Source organism: Haliaeetus leucocephalus, unplaced genomic scaffold, assembly GCF_000737465.1.
Source record: "Haliaeetus leucocephalus isolate CR32 unplaced genomic scaffold, Haliaeetus_leucocephalus-4.0 Scaffold712, whole genome shotgun sequence".
In the NCBI taxonomy this organism is placed as follows: domain Eukaryota; kingdom Metazoa; phylum Chordata; class Aves; order Accipitriformes; family Accipitridae; genus Haliaeetus; species Haliaeetus leucocephalus.
In genome coordinates, this window is record NW_010973148.1 from 4,677,491 (window position 1) to 4,692,143 (window position 14,653).

Sequence of the window (14,653 nt, forward strand, 5' to 3'; positions counted from 1 at the left end):
GGAGATGGATCACCTCCCTCAACCTGCTGGCAGTGCTCTGCCTAATGCAGCCCCACTGGCTGTTGGCCGCCTTTGCTATGAGGGCATACTGCTGGCTTGTGGTCAGCTTCTTGTTCACCAGGACCCTCAAGATAAGAAAACCAAAAAAATCCCCAAACCTACCTTCTGCAGGTCAGGCTGTCTTGCTATGTAGTTTCATCACACAGATGGAGACAGAAGTTCAGGCACTTAAGAAATATAACTAAATCTTTAGGTAAATTTCAGTACTGGCAACTTCTTGAATTTTTGCATTGCAGAAATAAATTGCTGGTTATAAATTTCTGTGGTCGTTGAAGCAGGATAAAATGTATGTAATTTTCTATGTATGAGTGTTTTAATAACTTATGCAAGGTTTCTCACTTAGGTCAGGAGCTGCCTGATTCAGAAAGTTGGTTTTGCATCTCTAGTTCTCTCTCGTTATGACCTAGATGGTTTCTTCTGAGCCTGTGCTGTCATGTATTTCTTTCATAGTGCAACAATTTTTGACGCATGAGGGTTTGTGAAGGCAAATCTAAGGCATCCACAAAAGGTGGCCAAGAAGTATTAACCTGTTGCTAAATTTGCATTCGCTATATATCAGTCTAGAATCCAATTTTTTAATTTCTAAGACGACGGTTCAAAACACATTGGAAACTGGTTATATAGAGATTTACAACAAAAATAAAACTGTATCTTCTATCCCGATCTCTTCTAAAGATGATTTGTAAGTCTTTTTCTTTTATGAGACTAAAATCCTCCAAGAGCTTGGTAGAGTTTAATGACTTGAATTCCTAGTAGTTTCTTTGTGCAATGCCATGTATTACAGTATCTGGTATTGACTTGCATGGATAATTGGAGCAGGATCTGCACTGAAAGGAAGGCCAATGTTCTTCCTGGATAATGGTGAAGGAAAATTTTTTGTTACAGCTGATGTGTGTGGAATTGAAAGTCTAGCAGTATGTTGTCTTTCATGCATGTATTGGAGATAGTGATAACTGTAGAAAAGAAAAGAAAGCACAATGGAACCTTCAGCAAGAAAGGTTGACAAGATTCCCCTTTAAAATGAAATATCAGGATATTAGGAGAACAACCCACTTACAGAAATGGAGGGTGTTAAGTTAGGTAACTCCTCTTTGATCCGCAGCTTCAGCAAGCAGTTCCTAAATCCCTACACAGCATCAGCATGTACAGTTGTGTTTGCTTTGAAGAAATAGCCATTAATATGGCAAAGCACCTGGTCCTATTTATACAACTCTGGAATAATTTCCATGAGGTTACATCCCAGACTTAGATTTGCTTTCATCTTCTGTACAGCTAAGGGGTTTGAAAAAGAGAGATCCTTATTAATTAGTTGCAGAGCAGTAACTGCAGAAGGCTGGTTTTTTTGTAGTTGAGTCCTCAAAGATCTAAAACACCTATTATGAACTAAAAATTGAAGTAACTTCTTTCAAGATGTTTTGTACATAAAATGGACAATATAGGAGCAGAAGCTGTGCTTTAAATTCAGGGATCTGAGAGTTGCCATTGACTACTCTTATCCTTTTATACCTGTGTAAATAGAAAAATACAAAAGAGGAAATGTTCATGGCTTTATAAATGGTTAAGTGGAAGATGCATGGTGGGGAAAAAAGTGTTTACAAGTTTTTCTTGCTAATACAGAGATTTTGGTTGGAGTTCCTGCCCTTACAAAAGGGAAGCTTTGTATTTTAACCTCTGGAAAGAGAGAGAGAGAGAAAGTTGTTATTAATATGCTTTAAAATGCTGTTTAAATGAGATTATTATAAAGATGCAGTCAGCTGAAATTGTCCTTAATTGTGTCTGTTCTCTTGTTTTAGGCATTGAATCTGGCATATTCCAGCATCTACAGCAACTACAGGAATTTTGTTGGTCCCCCTCACTTTAAAGTCATCTGTAGACTTCTTGGTTATCAAGGTATTGCTGTGGTGATGGAGGAGTTGCTGAAAGTTGTCAAGAGCCTGGTATGCCAATTGTCTTTCATTTTCTGCTATTCCAAATGGTTTCTGATAGGAAATGTCTCAAGAAAAACAAAGTGAAAGTAAGGTGTCAGATAAAACTAATTAAAATGATACTTCCATTGAAGTTCAATATAAGCTGTGTTTGAGAGTACTCAGTGTCTTGTGAGAGCAATAGAAGATGTGCCTTGGTAGCCTGAGCAATGTTTTGAAAACCTTGGATTCTTCACTGGAGATGAATTTAGTTTGTGGAGACCTCTGCTGTTACATCCTGGGTAAATTCTGGAAAAGTATGACTGTTTCACATGAGTTGATTTCAACTTAAAGATTGTACTGTAAATTCACTTTCTCAATATTTTTTTGACAACAGCTGGAGTGTGCTTTCTGCCTTGCCTAACTTCAGGGCTTTCATTAATAACATCATTGACAGATGACGCCTTAATAACAAGGAAGGTTTAATCTCTGTGCTTGATCTAGCAATGGATAGCATCAAGCCTATTTAGAAGAGTGCTCAGACCAGATGTTGAAAAAGTTATCTATACAGCCTAGGTTTCTTGTATTGAAAAGGGTCTTTTCTGTAACTAGGAGGAGGTTGAGGGACTGGCTGTTCGCTGTAGTATTAGTATCTGTGTATATAGTCATAATGCATTGCAGTTAAGTTTAAGCCAAAGAAATTGTCTTTTCCTCTCTGTCCCTGTTGCCTGTAAGGAGCATGCTGCCAAAATAATCCAACTATACTGGGGGATAGCTGTAGTATTCATAATCTCACTTCAGACACTTGACATATTCAGTTTGTTTACAGTAATTCCCACAATGTTCTGAGTACATTTTTTACAATCTAGAAAGGCTGGAGCCTTCTTGAAGTGGTGCTGTGGTCTAATCTCCAGGGAAAGAGGAAAACACAGCTTTATTTTTTTTTTGTGGTTTGGGGCCAAGTGTTGGTTTGTTGTTTTTTGGGGAGATTTTTATTATTATTTATTTAGGTGGTAGATTGTCTCAATTCATTAAAAGTAGCATTGAATGCTTGGGCATTTATAAAGAAGGTTAAAAGGCCTGTGGGGAGGTATCCTGCTGATGCAGATGTTCAGATGTAGGGAGACAGGTATGAAATAGGTATCTAGTGGGAGGAAGGTAGACCGACTGTAGGCTGGGACTGTGTCTTAACTGGTATGCCCAGAATAGCCAGTTTGAGCTGTTACAGACATACCTGATGCTAAGGATTTTTCTCTTGTTGCTTTTGAAAGTATTCAAATGCAACTTTTTTACCCAAAATCTAAAAGTTGATTAGACAATAGAGACAGTCTGCAAGAGAAGAATGTGATCTCCTCTTTTTTAGCTTCCTGGCCTTAGCTGTTGTGCCACTTTTCCTGTAGCAAAAGGTGGTTAATGCCATATGAAGGGAAGTGCAACTGTATTCATTTGAAAAATTTGCCTTTTTAAGATGGTGACTGACAGAATTAAATGCAAGATTTTTAGAGCTTGTTTAATTCATGTGTAGTTTGAATGCAATTTGTTGTAAAGTTTCCTAGTTCAATAACACTAACATTTTTACACACATCTGTTTTCTCTTAGTTACAAGGGACCATTCTTCAGTATGTCAAGACCCTAATGGAAGTGATGCCCAAGATCTGTAGGTTACCGAGACATGAGTATGGTTCTCCAGGTTAGTTCATGTTTGGTGTTACCATAGCAGCCTTAATAGGATGATACTAATCACTGCCTTCTGGATCATGTGTACCTCTGTCTTTCCCTCCCTCTCTTCTCTCTCCTAATAATCAGCACTTGGTTGGTTGGTTGGTTTTTTTTTCATAATAAGAATCATTGAATGCTGGGCTTTCTGAAAATACTTGATGAAATTTTAAGATTTCTGTGTGACGGCATTACGACATAATTGATCTTGAGCTGGGACGTTCACAATGGTTTCTGTTCCTAGTCTTTCTCATAAGTGTGTTGAGCTTTTCCCTCTGCAAGTTAGCCTCTCACACTTGTTCTGTTTAAATGTCTAATTTAAATAACCCTGATTCTCTGGAAAAGCCTCTGTTCCCTCTTCCTTTGTCCTTATCAAATGTAAGATAAAGGGAGTGATACTGCTGAGAGGCAAACTGGTCCTGCCAGAATAGTTATGTCTGAGGCTTGTGTGGGGTGCATCTTAGCCACTTAACAGGAGGTGTGACAGTTGCAGAAGAAATGACTTTGAAAGCTGCTTGCCACTATGGAGAAATAATTGGCTAATTAGTATTTATCACAATGTTCACTGAAATTCTGAAACTGCTTCCCCCCCTTCAAAATATTCCTCCTCCACAACTTCTAATTAACACAAATTAATCCTTCCATGTGCCACCCACCTCATGAGTATATCTTTATTTTTCCAGAGTTGCACAGGTTTATTAAATGCCACTCCAATTGGAATGAGGTTGGCTTTTTTTTCCACTTCCCACAGCTTGCTTGACGCTCATTACCAATGTTAAATGAAACTGAGGACTTACTAAGTGTTTCCTTCCTGTTTTTCTCCCTGGAGCGTAGAAATGAATGAATCATGGTACTTAGCAGTATAAAAATAATCTATCTGAGGTTTTTAGCCATTAAGGTCTGACCGCAAAAGCAGTAGGTATTCTCAAATATAGATCATGCATCAGCAGGGTCTGTGATGCTACAGGTGACATTAGGAAGCTCATAGTCTCTTGCCAGAAATCCTCACCTGTAAGGAGTAAGTATTTGGCAGGAGATGCCCAGGGACTTAAGCAGAAACTTTCTCCTGAGGTTAAAAGCAATCAATCCTATAGGAAAGGCAAAACTTTACTTGTGCAATGGTAGCCTTCACAGGATTGATTAAAACATTTTAAAATCGTTCATCACTTTCCTGTTTTGTAGAAATCACAAACTGCTTTGACCTCATATTTACTCTTGCAAAAGAAATCCTGTATGTTTAGATGCCTACTGTACCAAGAGGTCAGAGTTACTCTTGATTTTTACAATGGAAGATCATAGCAACTAGAATTGGACTGGATCTCAAAAATCCAGCTGATTCTCTGCTCCTTTCCTGCCCCTGTTCGTGACAGGTTTTGTCTTGACACATGTATTTTTCCTGTTCCAAACTATTGCTAGCAGTGGACACTTAATAACCTCCCAGAGAGTCTCTTCCAAGAAATGGCAGAGACAGCCTTTATAGCACTGTCGTGCCACCTCTCCCTTTCCTTTCAAAGACACTAGACAGAAGAGGCGCGAGGAAGCTCAGGGCACTTCCATCCCTCTCTCGCATCACTGAAGAATCGTGTTGTGCTCTCTGATGCCTGGAACAGCTCTGACTGATAAAGGAAAATGTTCTCTGCAATGGGGACGTGCTGTAGATTTTAGCCCTCATCTGGCATCTTGAGAGGAACTGCCAGATTGTAGAAGGGCAGGCTCAAACCATGCTTGATTTGAATCACTGTCCTCTCCTTCCTGTGCTAAATTCTCCTCTGTAGCAGTCTTTGCCACACCTTGTTTACTTGGTTCGCCACAGAAAATGCAAGCTAATGTGTGCCAACTGTTGTCCGTTCCCTCCTCTGCCTCCGAAAGCTTCCTGCGGAAGTTAGTTGTAGTAGTAAGTCTGAGTGCTATGGGGCATCTCTGTAGGCTGCTTCTACTCTTTTGTAACAAACCATTTGATCACTTCTTTGTAACTGGCACTACCTACACATACAGACCAAAACTGTGATTCCGATCTACAGATTAAATATGTAGATTCTCATCTGTCTTGACGTGGCATGCACTTATCAATTCAGAATTAATTTCCTGAGACACTTCACATATGCGAAGCGACTTAAGTATGCTCAGTAAGTAAGCCTCTAGCTATTTCATACACTTCAGACTCTTCATTTGGAAAGCTTTGTTTGGACTCTGTTGATTGCAATTCCTTGAGCCCTACATAATCAGGCCTTTAGACTTGCGGATTTCTAAACGTGATTTATTCCTGCTAAAAGGAGCAGGGTACCAGAGTTGTTCAGACTCCTGTTTGCCAGTGGGTTTGTTTCCATAGGAACAGTCTAAAGCAGTGGAGAACTTGCTCATCTTGTAGTCATAAAAATATTTGTCTAAAAATACATGAAGCATAAGGATTTTTAAAGGGACCTTTTAAATTCGCTAAAGCTGTTAAAGGAATATTGGCCTATGAGAGTTTAAACTTGAAATTTCATCTTGAAGGTAACATTTTCTTCTGCTGTTTTTCGAGTATTTGAATACGGTATTCCTGCTTTTGATGAATCAGTATTTCATGTCCTGCCACTCTGAAGTGTCATTGGACACGACGAAGAAAGTAGTTTGTCAGCTCTGCTGTGAGATGAGGCTTAGGTTTTTGTCACTGGCATATCATCCCTCCAAAAGAAAGTTTTTTAAAAAAATCGATGAGCTTAGCAAGATATAAACTTGGTGAGAAAGTAGCCTACTTGTGTATTTTTTCCGAAGTAGAGCATTTCCATGTTTCTTCTTTAAAACAATAAATAAATTAAAGAACCAAAAAACCCAAAGCTGGCACAGGGCAAAACACTCGTTACACCAGGCCGTGATCTCTTGATACCCCATGTGTTTGCACGGCTGTTCAGGGAAGCCTCCCAGTGCCCCGAGCTGCCGGCTGCTGTGTTCCTGTCTCTCCTTTGGCTGACTGTGCTGCTGGCAACACCTTTGAGCTGCTTCAGCACAGCAACCTGGCAAAAAACAGTCTTCCACCCCTTCTTTTTCTGGAATATTTCAGGTCAGAGTCTAATAGGAACTGGAACTAGCCTGAGCTGGGAAGCATGGTGGAGGGCAGTAGTGGCTGGGGAAGCATCGCTTGGGGTGCAGCAGGAAAACTAGTAATGCTTCCCATTATCCCAGGTTTTTGATCAAACTTGGATGAGTAGAATAAGTTAATTTCTTGGTGCGGGTGCAATGGCTTTGCGTCCTCATGGGGAAAAATATGAAGGGAATTTATTCATGGGTTTTTCTGGAACTCGCCCATTGGAGAAAGATTTGGGAGAGAATCACAGACTATTTGAAAGAATTTTGGGGCAACCCAAATCACCTAGATGACTGCGAAAGGGCAGTAAGAACTCATTAGATATGCAGAACAATAGGACATTTCTTCCTAGCAAAATAAACACCGTGCACAGGCTCCATGGTCATAATTCCCAGATAAATATGTATATGCTTAAACCTTATGAACATTTCTGTTGAAAGAAATGTTTCTGCTCGTATGCAGAGTTAATGATGTCTTTTGTGAGCCAAAGAAGTATTTGCAGCTGTCATTTGAAGGTCTGTATGAAAGTCATCATAAACTAAAGGTCATTATGGCACCCAGTTTCTTGGGAGCAGTTTTGCTGTTGCAGATTAGCAGATTTTACTTGACAATAGTCAAGTCTGTATTCTGCAGAAAAAAACCCAAACCACCACTGGACCAAGAATTATATTCAAGATCTAGTTTGTTGTTAGTCAGCAATTCAGTTCTAGAATTAATAGCTAATTTTTGTCCTAATCTTTTAGGTACCAGAATTATTACAAGCTCTGGAACGTGTTTGATTTGAGTTTGTAGGTGTGAATTGAGATGGTTTTATAGAAAATGAAAGGTGACCAAAGTGAAGAAAGCCAACCAGCTTTGTGTTGCATGCGTTGATTTGGTCTGACTTCCTAAATTAATTAGTGTACAGACTGCACAGCTGAAACTTGGCATCTGCTGTTTGAGTGCTGTTGAGAGAGGATTTTGGAAGCAGAGATGAAACCTAATCCTTTACTAATCTTCTATACTGGATCTATTTTCTGTCAACAGCCTTTGCTTCTGTTGAGGTCTATGTAAATCGGAAACTGGGATTATAAGATTGATTCTTATGACACCTAACATCCCATCTTCAGGAATAGAAGGGTTTAATTAAAATTGCTTTCTTGGAGGGAAGGAGCAAAAAACCTTGATTCATTTGCCTTGCAAAATGCTATGTATATATGACTAATTTGTGCTATGTATATATAACTAATTATGAATTGTACCCACAAATAAAATTAGGGGAAGGAGGAAGGTTGCATAGAGTTAAGTGAAATTAACTTTCCCAAAACTCTTGTTCTTTTTCCAGGGCTTCAGTATGCATGTGTAGTCTTTCATAAAAATACAGTTCTGTGTACTGTACAGTATAAGGAAGTGTAATCGGGAATACCATTGCTCAAACATTAATGAAAACATGATGATGTATTTCTGCTGCAGGACTCCACTGGGAAGCAGATCGTGCTTTCAGTGTAATTTCTGTTCCATCAAAAATAACCTATGTAGCTCTGTAAACTTCCATCTGTTTTGCTGGTAAATCAAGTCCTTCATCTAAGGGGAAGTAGTACACTGTTGATGGCAGCATTTGGAACAACTGCATGCTGAATACTGGGTGTCAGATTTTCAAAGTAATGACACAATTTGTTCATGAATGCATGTGTGTGGGTGTGTGTATTTATATATCTGTATATGGAGACTGGGGCTTTGGGTGATGAAATAAGGAAGTTTGTTAAGGACTTTTGAGAGGAACTCTGTCACCTGGAGTGACTGTAAAAGACAATAGGTAATTGTTATGGTATGAACCTCAAGCCTCTTTGACTTCTGCTATCCTGCTGCTTTTGGGTGGATTTACCATCTTGCTTTGGTTTCAGTCACGCCTTCAGTATGAGTTCCTTGTTGCTGGTCACAGTCCTCTGTGCAGCTCCTGGTTTCTCTCTGTACCATCCTGCTCCTTTATATTTGCTGTAGATGACATGGATTATTCTCAGGATTTCACTGCCCATATAACATTGATAGAATTTTCTCATTGTCTTTCTGGACATCAATCTCTTTTCTGAAAATCCCCACAAAATCGACAGGGTGGGCAGGGGATTGAGGGGAGTCTGAACCCCCCCTCTTTTCCATCCGTGTCATGACTGATGGTTGTTTCCATGTTGCGGTAGCAGAATTGTCCCTGCTGCTTTGCGCAGCCTCTATTTCTCACCAAGTTGCTCCCCACTCACCATGCAAGCTAAAGGGAAAAATGTTCCCATGTCTGTCCTTGGTGCCAATATCCTACTTGCTCAGATAGTGCTTCCTCACCATGGTGGTTACGTGGAGAAATCTACAGTTACTCACTGTGTTTTGGGGAGTCTTCCAGCCCTTCTGTTGGTTCACCGTCAATCTCTGTGTATATGCCATGGATACTAAGACCAAAAGCCTTGGTAGATATTCTAGTTTGATTTCCTCTATGGCACAGACCTAGTCCAGGATAACGCAATGAACTTTTGTTTCCAGAAAGTCTTGGTGTGAGGAAAGTATTTGGCTTGACTTCTAGCAGTTGATCCTTGGATGACCTTTCTTGCTAGGCGTGGAAGCCCTTTCATCAACAGAGAAAAACACAGAGGGAATACTAGGGTGTGTAACTAGAACACACTGTAGACTTGCGGTAAACCTTGCTTCAACTCCCCCACTTTGCATTTTTTTCCTAGTATAAAAATTTTTGTGTGAAAAATTTTCTGCCTTATCAATCTGCCTTTTCAACCTCATCTTTAAAATATGATGTCCCAATATTTAGCACTGCAACATCCCATTGCCATGGTGGGCAGGTGTGTTTAAACAACAAACACAAGTGGTCACTGCTGCTCAAACACCTGGGAATTGCAATTGGCCGTTATACTGCAGCATTGAATGAACATCAACAGTCTTTTCCAGTGCTTTTTCATTACATAGTCCTATGTTATGGGAAGGAGGGAGTTGGCGATGCGCTGGCATGACTTGTTTGCTTTTTAGCTAGATTTAAATGTGTTTCCTTTGAATAAATCAAGCTCAGCAAGCACTCACTACATCTGACCTTTCTCTGTTAGTTTTTCAGTTCTGTTTTTCTATTGAGTCGCTAAACTACTAAAGCTAGGTCTGAAATTTATCTCCACTGAAGGCATGTGGGAACACTCATTTACTGCAGATTTTCTATTGACAAACAGTTCTTTGAGATGTAACAGAGCCAGCCCTGCATCCCCTCACCATGCACTTTACTGATGTTCCATGTTAGTAATTTTAATGACGTGAGGCTTTCTGTAGAAGTGTGTGGGTTAGCTACACAGTTCCCTCCTTCACTGTACATATTCGAGTTTCTCTACTGAATTTCAGGGATTTCCTTGGAATAGATATGCTCCAGGCTGTATTTGATGTTTGTGCTCTTCCCTCCCGGCTCTTGCCTTGCTGGGTAAATACTGAAATCTAATCTCCTGCATGGGAAGTTCATCAGTTGCGTGCAAGGAACACATGGGAAGGTAGTGGGGGGCATCTGTGCTCTCTTTCCTTGTCTCCTTTCAATTGGTTTAGATGTGATTGGGTGGAGATTTAACTGCCTGACTTGATTCAGCGTAACGGAAATGAACTGCCATATGTAGCACGCAATTCGAAAGCTTTGCACGATGTATTTTCTTCTGTCATCAGCCGAGGGTTTTGGTGGCTTTTTAAAAGGGCCAGGCTTGTGCAGACAGATGGAAAAATGCTGATAAAAATTAACTTGTAAAAAGCTAGAGAGCTGTCTGACCTACTGTAGTTCTGTGCTCTTCCTTGCCCATCCTGCACATCGCTTTCACCTCAGTGGTGCTAACTACATTGGGTATCTGCAGAAGCCGCCGAGCCCAGGGCTTCCTGAGCTTGTCTCTAACCAAGGGACTGCACAACCTTTCTGGGGCTAGGGGGGAAGGGGCTGGAAATCCACCAGCATGTTTTGCATCACTGTTGTTTAGGAGAGGCTTGGTGGAAAAGACATATGTTTACGTAAATTACATGGTTTTGAAAATCATAGTTTTAGCTGTTTTTTAACAGCTTTTGGCAAAACTTTGACAGAAACAGTGTTCCAACTGTGCTTGTCAGCAGGATCTGATGTACCCTTGCCAGCAGAGCTTGACTTGTGATTTCTGTAATTGTTTTGTGAGGTTGCAGATCACCTCTGGCCGTCTGTGGCACTGTCAGAATCGTAGCCCGACACCACCCCTGTTCTCTGTATCTTTAGTGCTCTGCTCCTTGCTGGCTCTGTCATCCTTGAAAATAACAGCTGTGAATTGAATGTGTCGGGTGGTGTAGCAGGTTGGGGGACAGAGGCTGGAACAGGACTAATAGCAGACAGGAGCCCTAGTCTCTATTTCTGCTCCTGGAAATTATTTTCTTACCTCTTTTACTGGCTCTTTTTCCAGGAGTGAGAAGCTAGGCACTCCATTTTGCATGATTTGCCCAGTTAAAAAGGTCAGCACGCTGCTGGCTTTAACACTTCATAACCTCTGAATTTTAAGGTGTTTAAATACTGCTCCTTTCAGTTTCCTCTAGGCTGCACATCTGGAGATAAAAAATCTCATGTGCTGATACATGGAGAGAGAACTCTAAACCTGCACCCTCGGCTAGCTGTGCTCTGATACGGTGTATGTATGCACGTTCAGTGCAGCCTTTGAATAGACAAATTGGTTGAAAATTGGAGTGCTTTTGATGCAGAAAGAAAAATTAGTCCTGATTTGTATGACTCTTATCCACATGACCAGAATCTTTTGTCTGCTTTCCCAAAGTAACAGGTGTGCCTGTGTGTTCATCACTAGATTTCATTCTGGCTCCTGAGATTTAATTTTTTTGCTTCTCTTTTTATTTCAGGTATCTTGGAGTTTTTTCACCATCAGTTGAAGGACATTGTTGAATATGCAGAACTGAAGACTGTCTGCTTCCAGAATTTGCGGGAAGTGGGAAATGCCGTCCTGTTTTGCCTCCTCATTGAACAGAGTCTGGTAGGTGCCTGCTGTGCTAGCTTAAAACCCATCTGTCTCTCAAAATGTACTCTCAGATTTTTGTTACTAACGTCATAAATAACAGGGTTGAAGTCTGCAAGTTTGCTATTGCTGATGGACAGATGGGTAGAAACAGTTCCCTGCTCTGATCTCTTCCAGTCTTGCAGAGGCTTTCATGTCTGCAAGATAGCAGGGATGCCTGACTTTGCTGGGTGAGAGACATTGCCTCGTGTATGGTACCTGAGGATCAAATATTATGACCTTCATCATAAATTACAATCAAGTGCAGTATTCCTGCAGTCAGTCACAGGGTGGCTATTCTCATTATGTGAATGAGTTGTGCATCTGGTACTGTTATTTTCCTTCCCTGATTGTCATTCCTATTGTCATCTGAAACACTGCAAAGTTAACACGGACTTCTTGGACATCCTTCTTGCTGCTAGGATGGCTGACAGTGGTGCCCACTCTGCCAGACATTCATCTGTCCTAGTTTGAATGAAGCTGTGAAATATGTCCAGTCTTTCAGCTGCTTCCTATATGCCTAGCCTCTACCTTACAGCATGCGAAGCTGCCTGCCGTTGAGGGCACGGTGCCACAATTGGTCTTTACCTTTATCTCTCCTTTTCTCACTCTTCTCTCATGTTATGCAATCTGCTGTTCAAACAAAAATGGCCAGGCGTGTAATTTCTTGGTCTTTGTGCATTTGGGCTCTTACAGAGGTGTAAAGGCGGGCATTGCTTAGGGGCCAGAAAAGCAACAGGTGTGATGTCTTCCCTTTCTTTTTACCTGTGTTGTGCTTCTGAGACCTGGGTGGGGAGTCTCTCCCCTGCCTGTGGGTACAGGATGCTCTGCCCATGCTGCGCAAGCACATGCTGCCGCTGAGGCTGGGCTGCCCGTCACATAGAGATCTTTGCTGACTGCAAACCAGCTATGTTGCTTCCTCAGCAAGCTGGCTGGGGGCCTGCCACTGCACAAAAATAACTCCTCACGTAAGACTCCTTCTCTAGGGTGTATTAAAGCTGTTGATGTTAGGTAAGGTAATGAAGACACGCTGTTCCTCAGAGTCCTGTTCATGGCGTTAGAGGATCCCTCCCTCGTGGTGGAGAGTAATTGGAGGGACAGGTGACAGACAGTGAAACCGTATTCAGTAATGGGATAGCTGAAACAAAATGAGAAGCTGGATTACTTTGGATTTAGGCTAACAAGGTATGTAATGAAAGGCCAGGCAGGTGAAGGCCTTCACTGCTGGAGGGTGTACTGAAGTGACACCAGTGCTGGATCCCTCTTTGGGATTGCCGTCTTGGTGACAGTTTCTAGTAATACACCCCTGCTTGCTGCCCCTCCTCTTGGTTTTGCCCTCAGTGGTACCCCAATGCCCTGTCACGAATTTCAGTATTTTTTCCATTGTGGTCATCTGTCATAACTTAACTGAACTTTACCCTGGTGCAAAATGTAGGTCTGCTAGTGGGTGGGTCTTGTTAATTTTGACTGCCTAGCACACGCATTTTCATAGTGTCGACATAGAATTATAGAATCATTTAGGTTGGAAAAGACCCTGAAGAGCACCGAATCCAACTGTAAGGAACTAGATGTGGGAAAGGTGTATTAACTCTGGTACACTGGCCTTGCTGAGGGTGTGGCTGGTGAACATCTCTTCTAATACTAGTGCTGAGGGACTACAAATGAGCAGGGTCTCTACTCCAAAAATGAGGAGAGGGGCCTGGTAAAGTCATGTGTCTGTGTCTGGTCATCTCTCCAGTTTCTCTGCACATACAGCAGCCAAGAACCAGGAGACATCTGTCTTCTCCCATCCCTGAAGATGTAAAATACTTCCCGAGAGGTGGTTCACCGCTGCTGTCATGTGTCTTGGCCTGCCTGGCAGGGACATGCCCCCACCACCGTAATGGGCATAGCACTGGTAAAAATAACCAAGCAGTGAGTCATCTTCACCACTGTTTGTCTGCACAGGAGCCATCTGCTGCTTTCACACTGAAATTATGCACTCTGCATTAGTCCTTTTAATAAATACACTGTCCTTTACAAACTGCTAGCTGAGGGTGGGAGGAGAGCTGCTGGCATTTATTTGGGAATCCAAGGTAACCTGGTGAAATCAAATCATCTTTGGGAGCGATCTGGTGAGGAGAGCGAGGGCCAGGAGCAGCTCCATGCAGTGGCGATGGATGCTGGCTGCCCTCTGGTGTTCCTGCGACGGCGTCGGCGTGCTTTTGGAAGCCCGTTTTGGGGATCTGGTGTGGTTTGGGGATTCTTTGTTCTAAATGCCTCTCGTTTCCTTTTTGTTCCAGTCCCTAGAGGAAGTGTGTGACCTGTTGCATGCAGCGCCGTTCCAAAATATCCTGCCCAGAGTTCACGTCAAAGGTATCGCCTAAGTGAAAATACCTTCCTTGCGTAACGCTTCCCACTTTTCTTGCCTGCTGCTGCGGTTTCAGTGACCGTCCCCAGCCATCCTTTACAACACCGCTGTTAATTACGGGACAAAGGTAACAGGTTCAGGCCTGTTTGCCTGGCTGAAAAATATGTGCTGCTTAGTGAGGCTCGGTGCAAATTACAAGAGGAAGAGGACGAATGCCGTGACAGGGAAAAGTGTGATGGATACCCAGGGCAGTATTACTGCTCTATGTGGATGTGGTGAGAGGCTTTTCCAAAGGTGCTGTTTAGCTTATATGATTGTCAGTTAAATGGAGTAGGCTTGATCATACAGGGTATAGGAAGTCAGCAAGTAAGTAAATACAAGTGCTCCCTGGTCCCAGTAGACTTTTCACGTTTCTTTTTGCTAAACTGGGCATGCAGTAGTGAATGTTTGCAGGATTGCTTCCTTTGGTATCTGCTTTCCTCATCCTTCATCATCAGAAAGTGACCTTTTTCTTCTCCCCCCCCCCCCCCCCCCCCCTTCCTCT

The 14,653-nt window shown here is 41.9% G+C and overlaps 1 protein-coding gene across 3 annotated transcripts in view; it reads left to right on the forward strand.

Moving 5' to 3' along the window:
- CYFIP1 (cytoplasmic FMR1 interacting protein 1) overlaps nt 1-14,653 on the forward strand; it is an 89,017-nt gene that overhangs the window by 70,046 nt on the left and 4,318 nt on the right. For all 3 annotated transcript variants that reach the window (XM_010580463.1, XM_010580464.1, XM_010580462.1), the window contains 4 exons: nt 1,854-1,997; nt 3,564-3,654; nt 11,608-11,738; nt 14,042-14,114. In XM_010580463.1, coding sequence (XP_010578765.1) covers nt 1,854-1,997; nt 3,564-3,654; nt 11,608-11,738; nt 14,042-14,114 — 439 coding nt within the window. The remainder of the gene's footprint in view (nt 1-1,853; nt 1,998-3,563; nt 3,655-11,607; nt 11,739-14,041; nt 14,115-14,653) is intronic.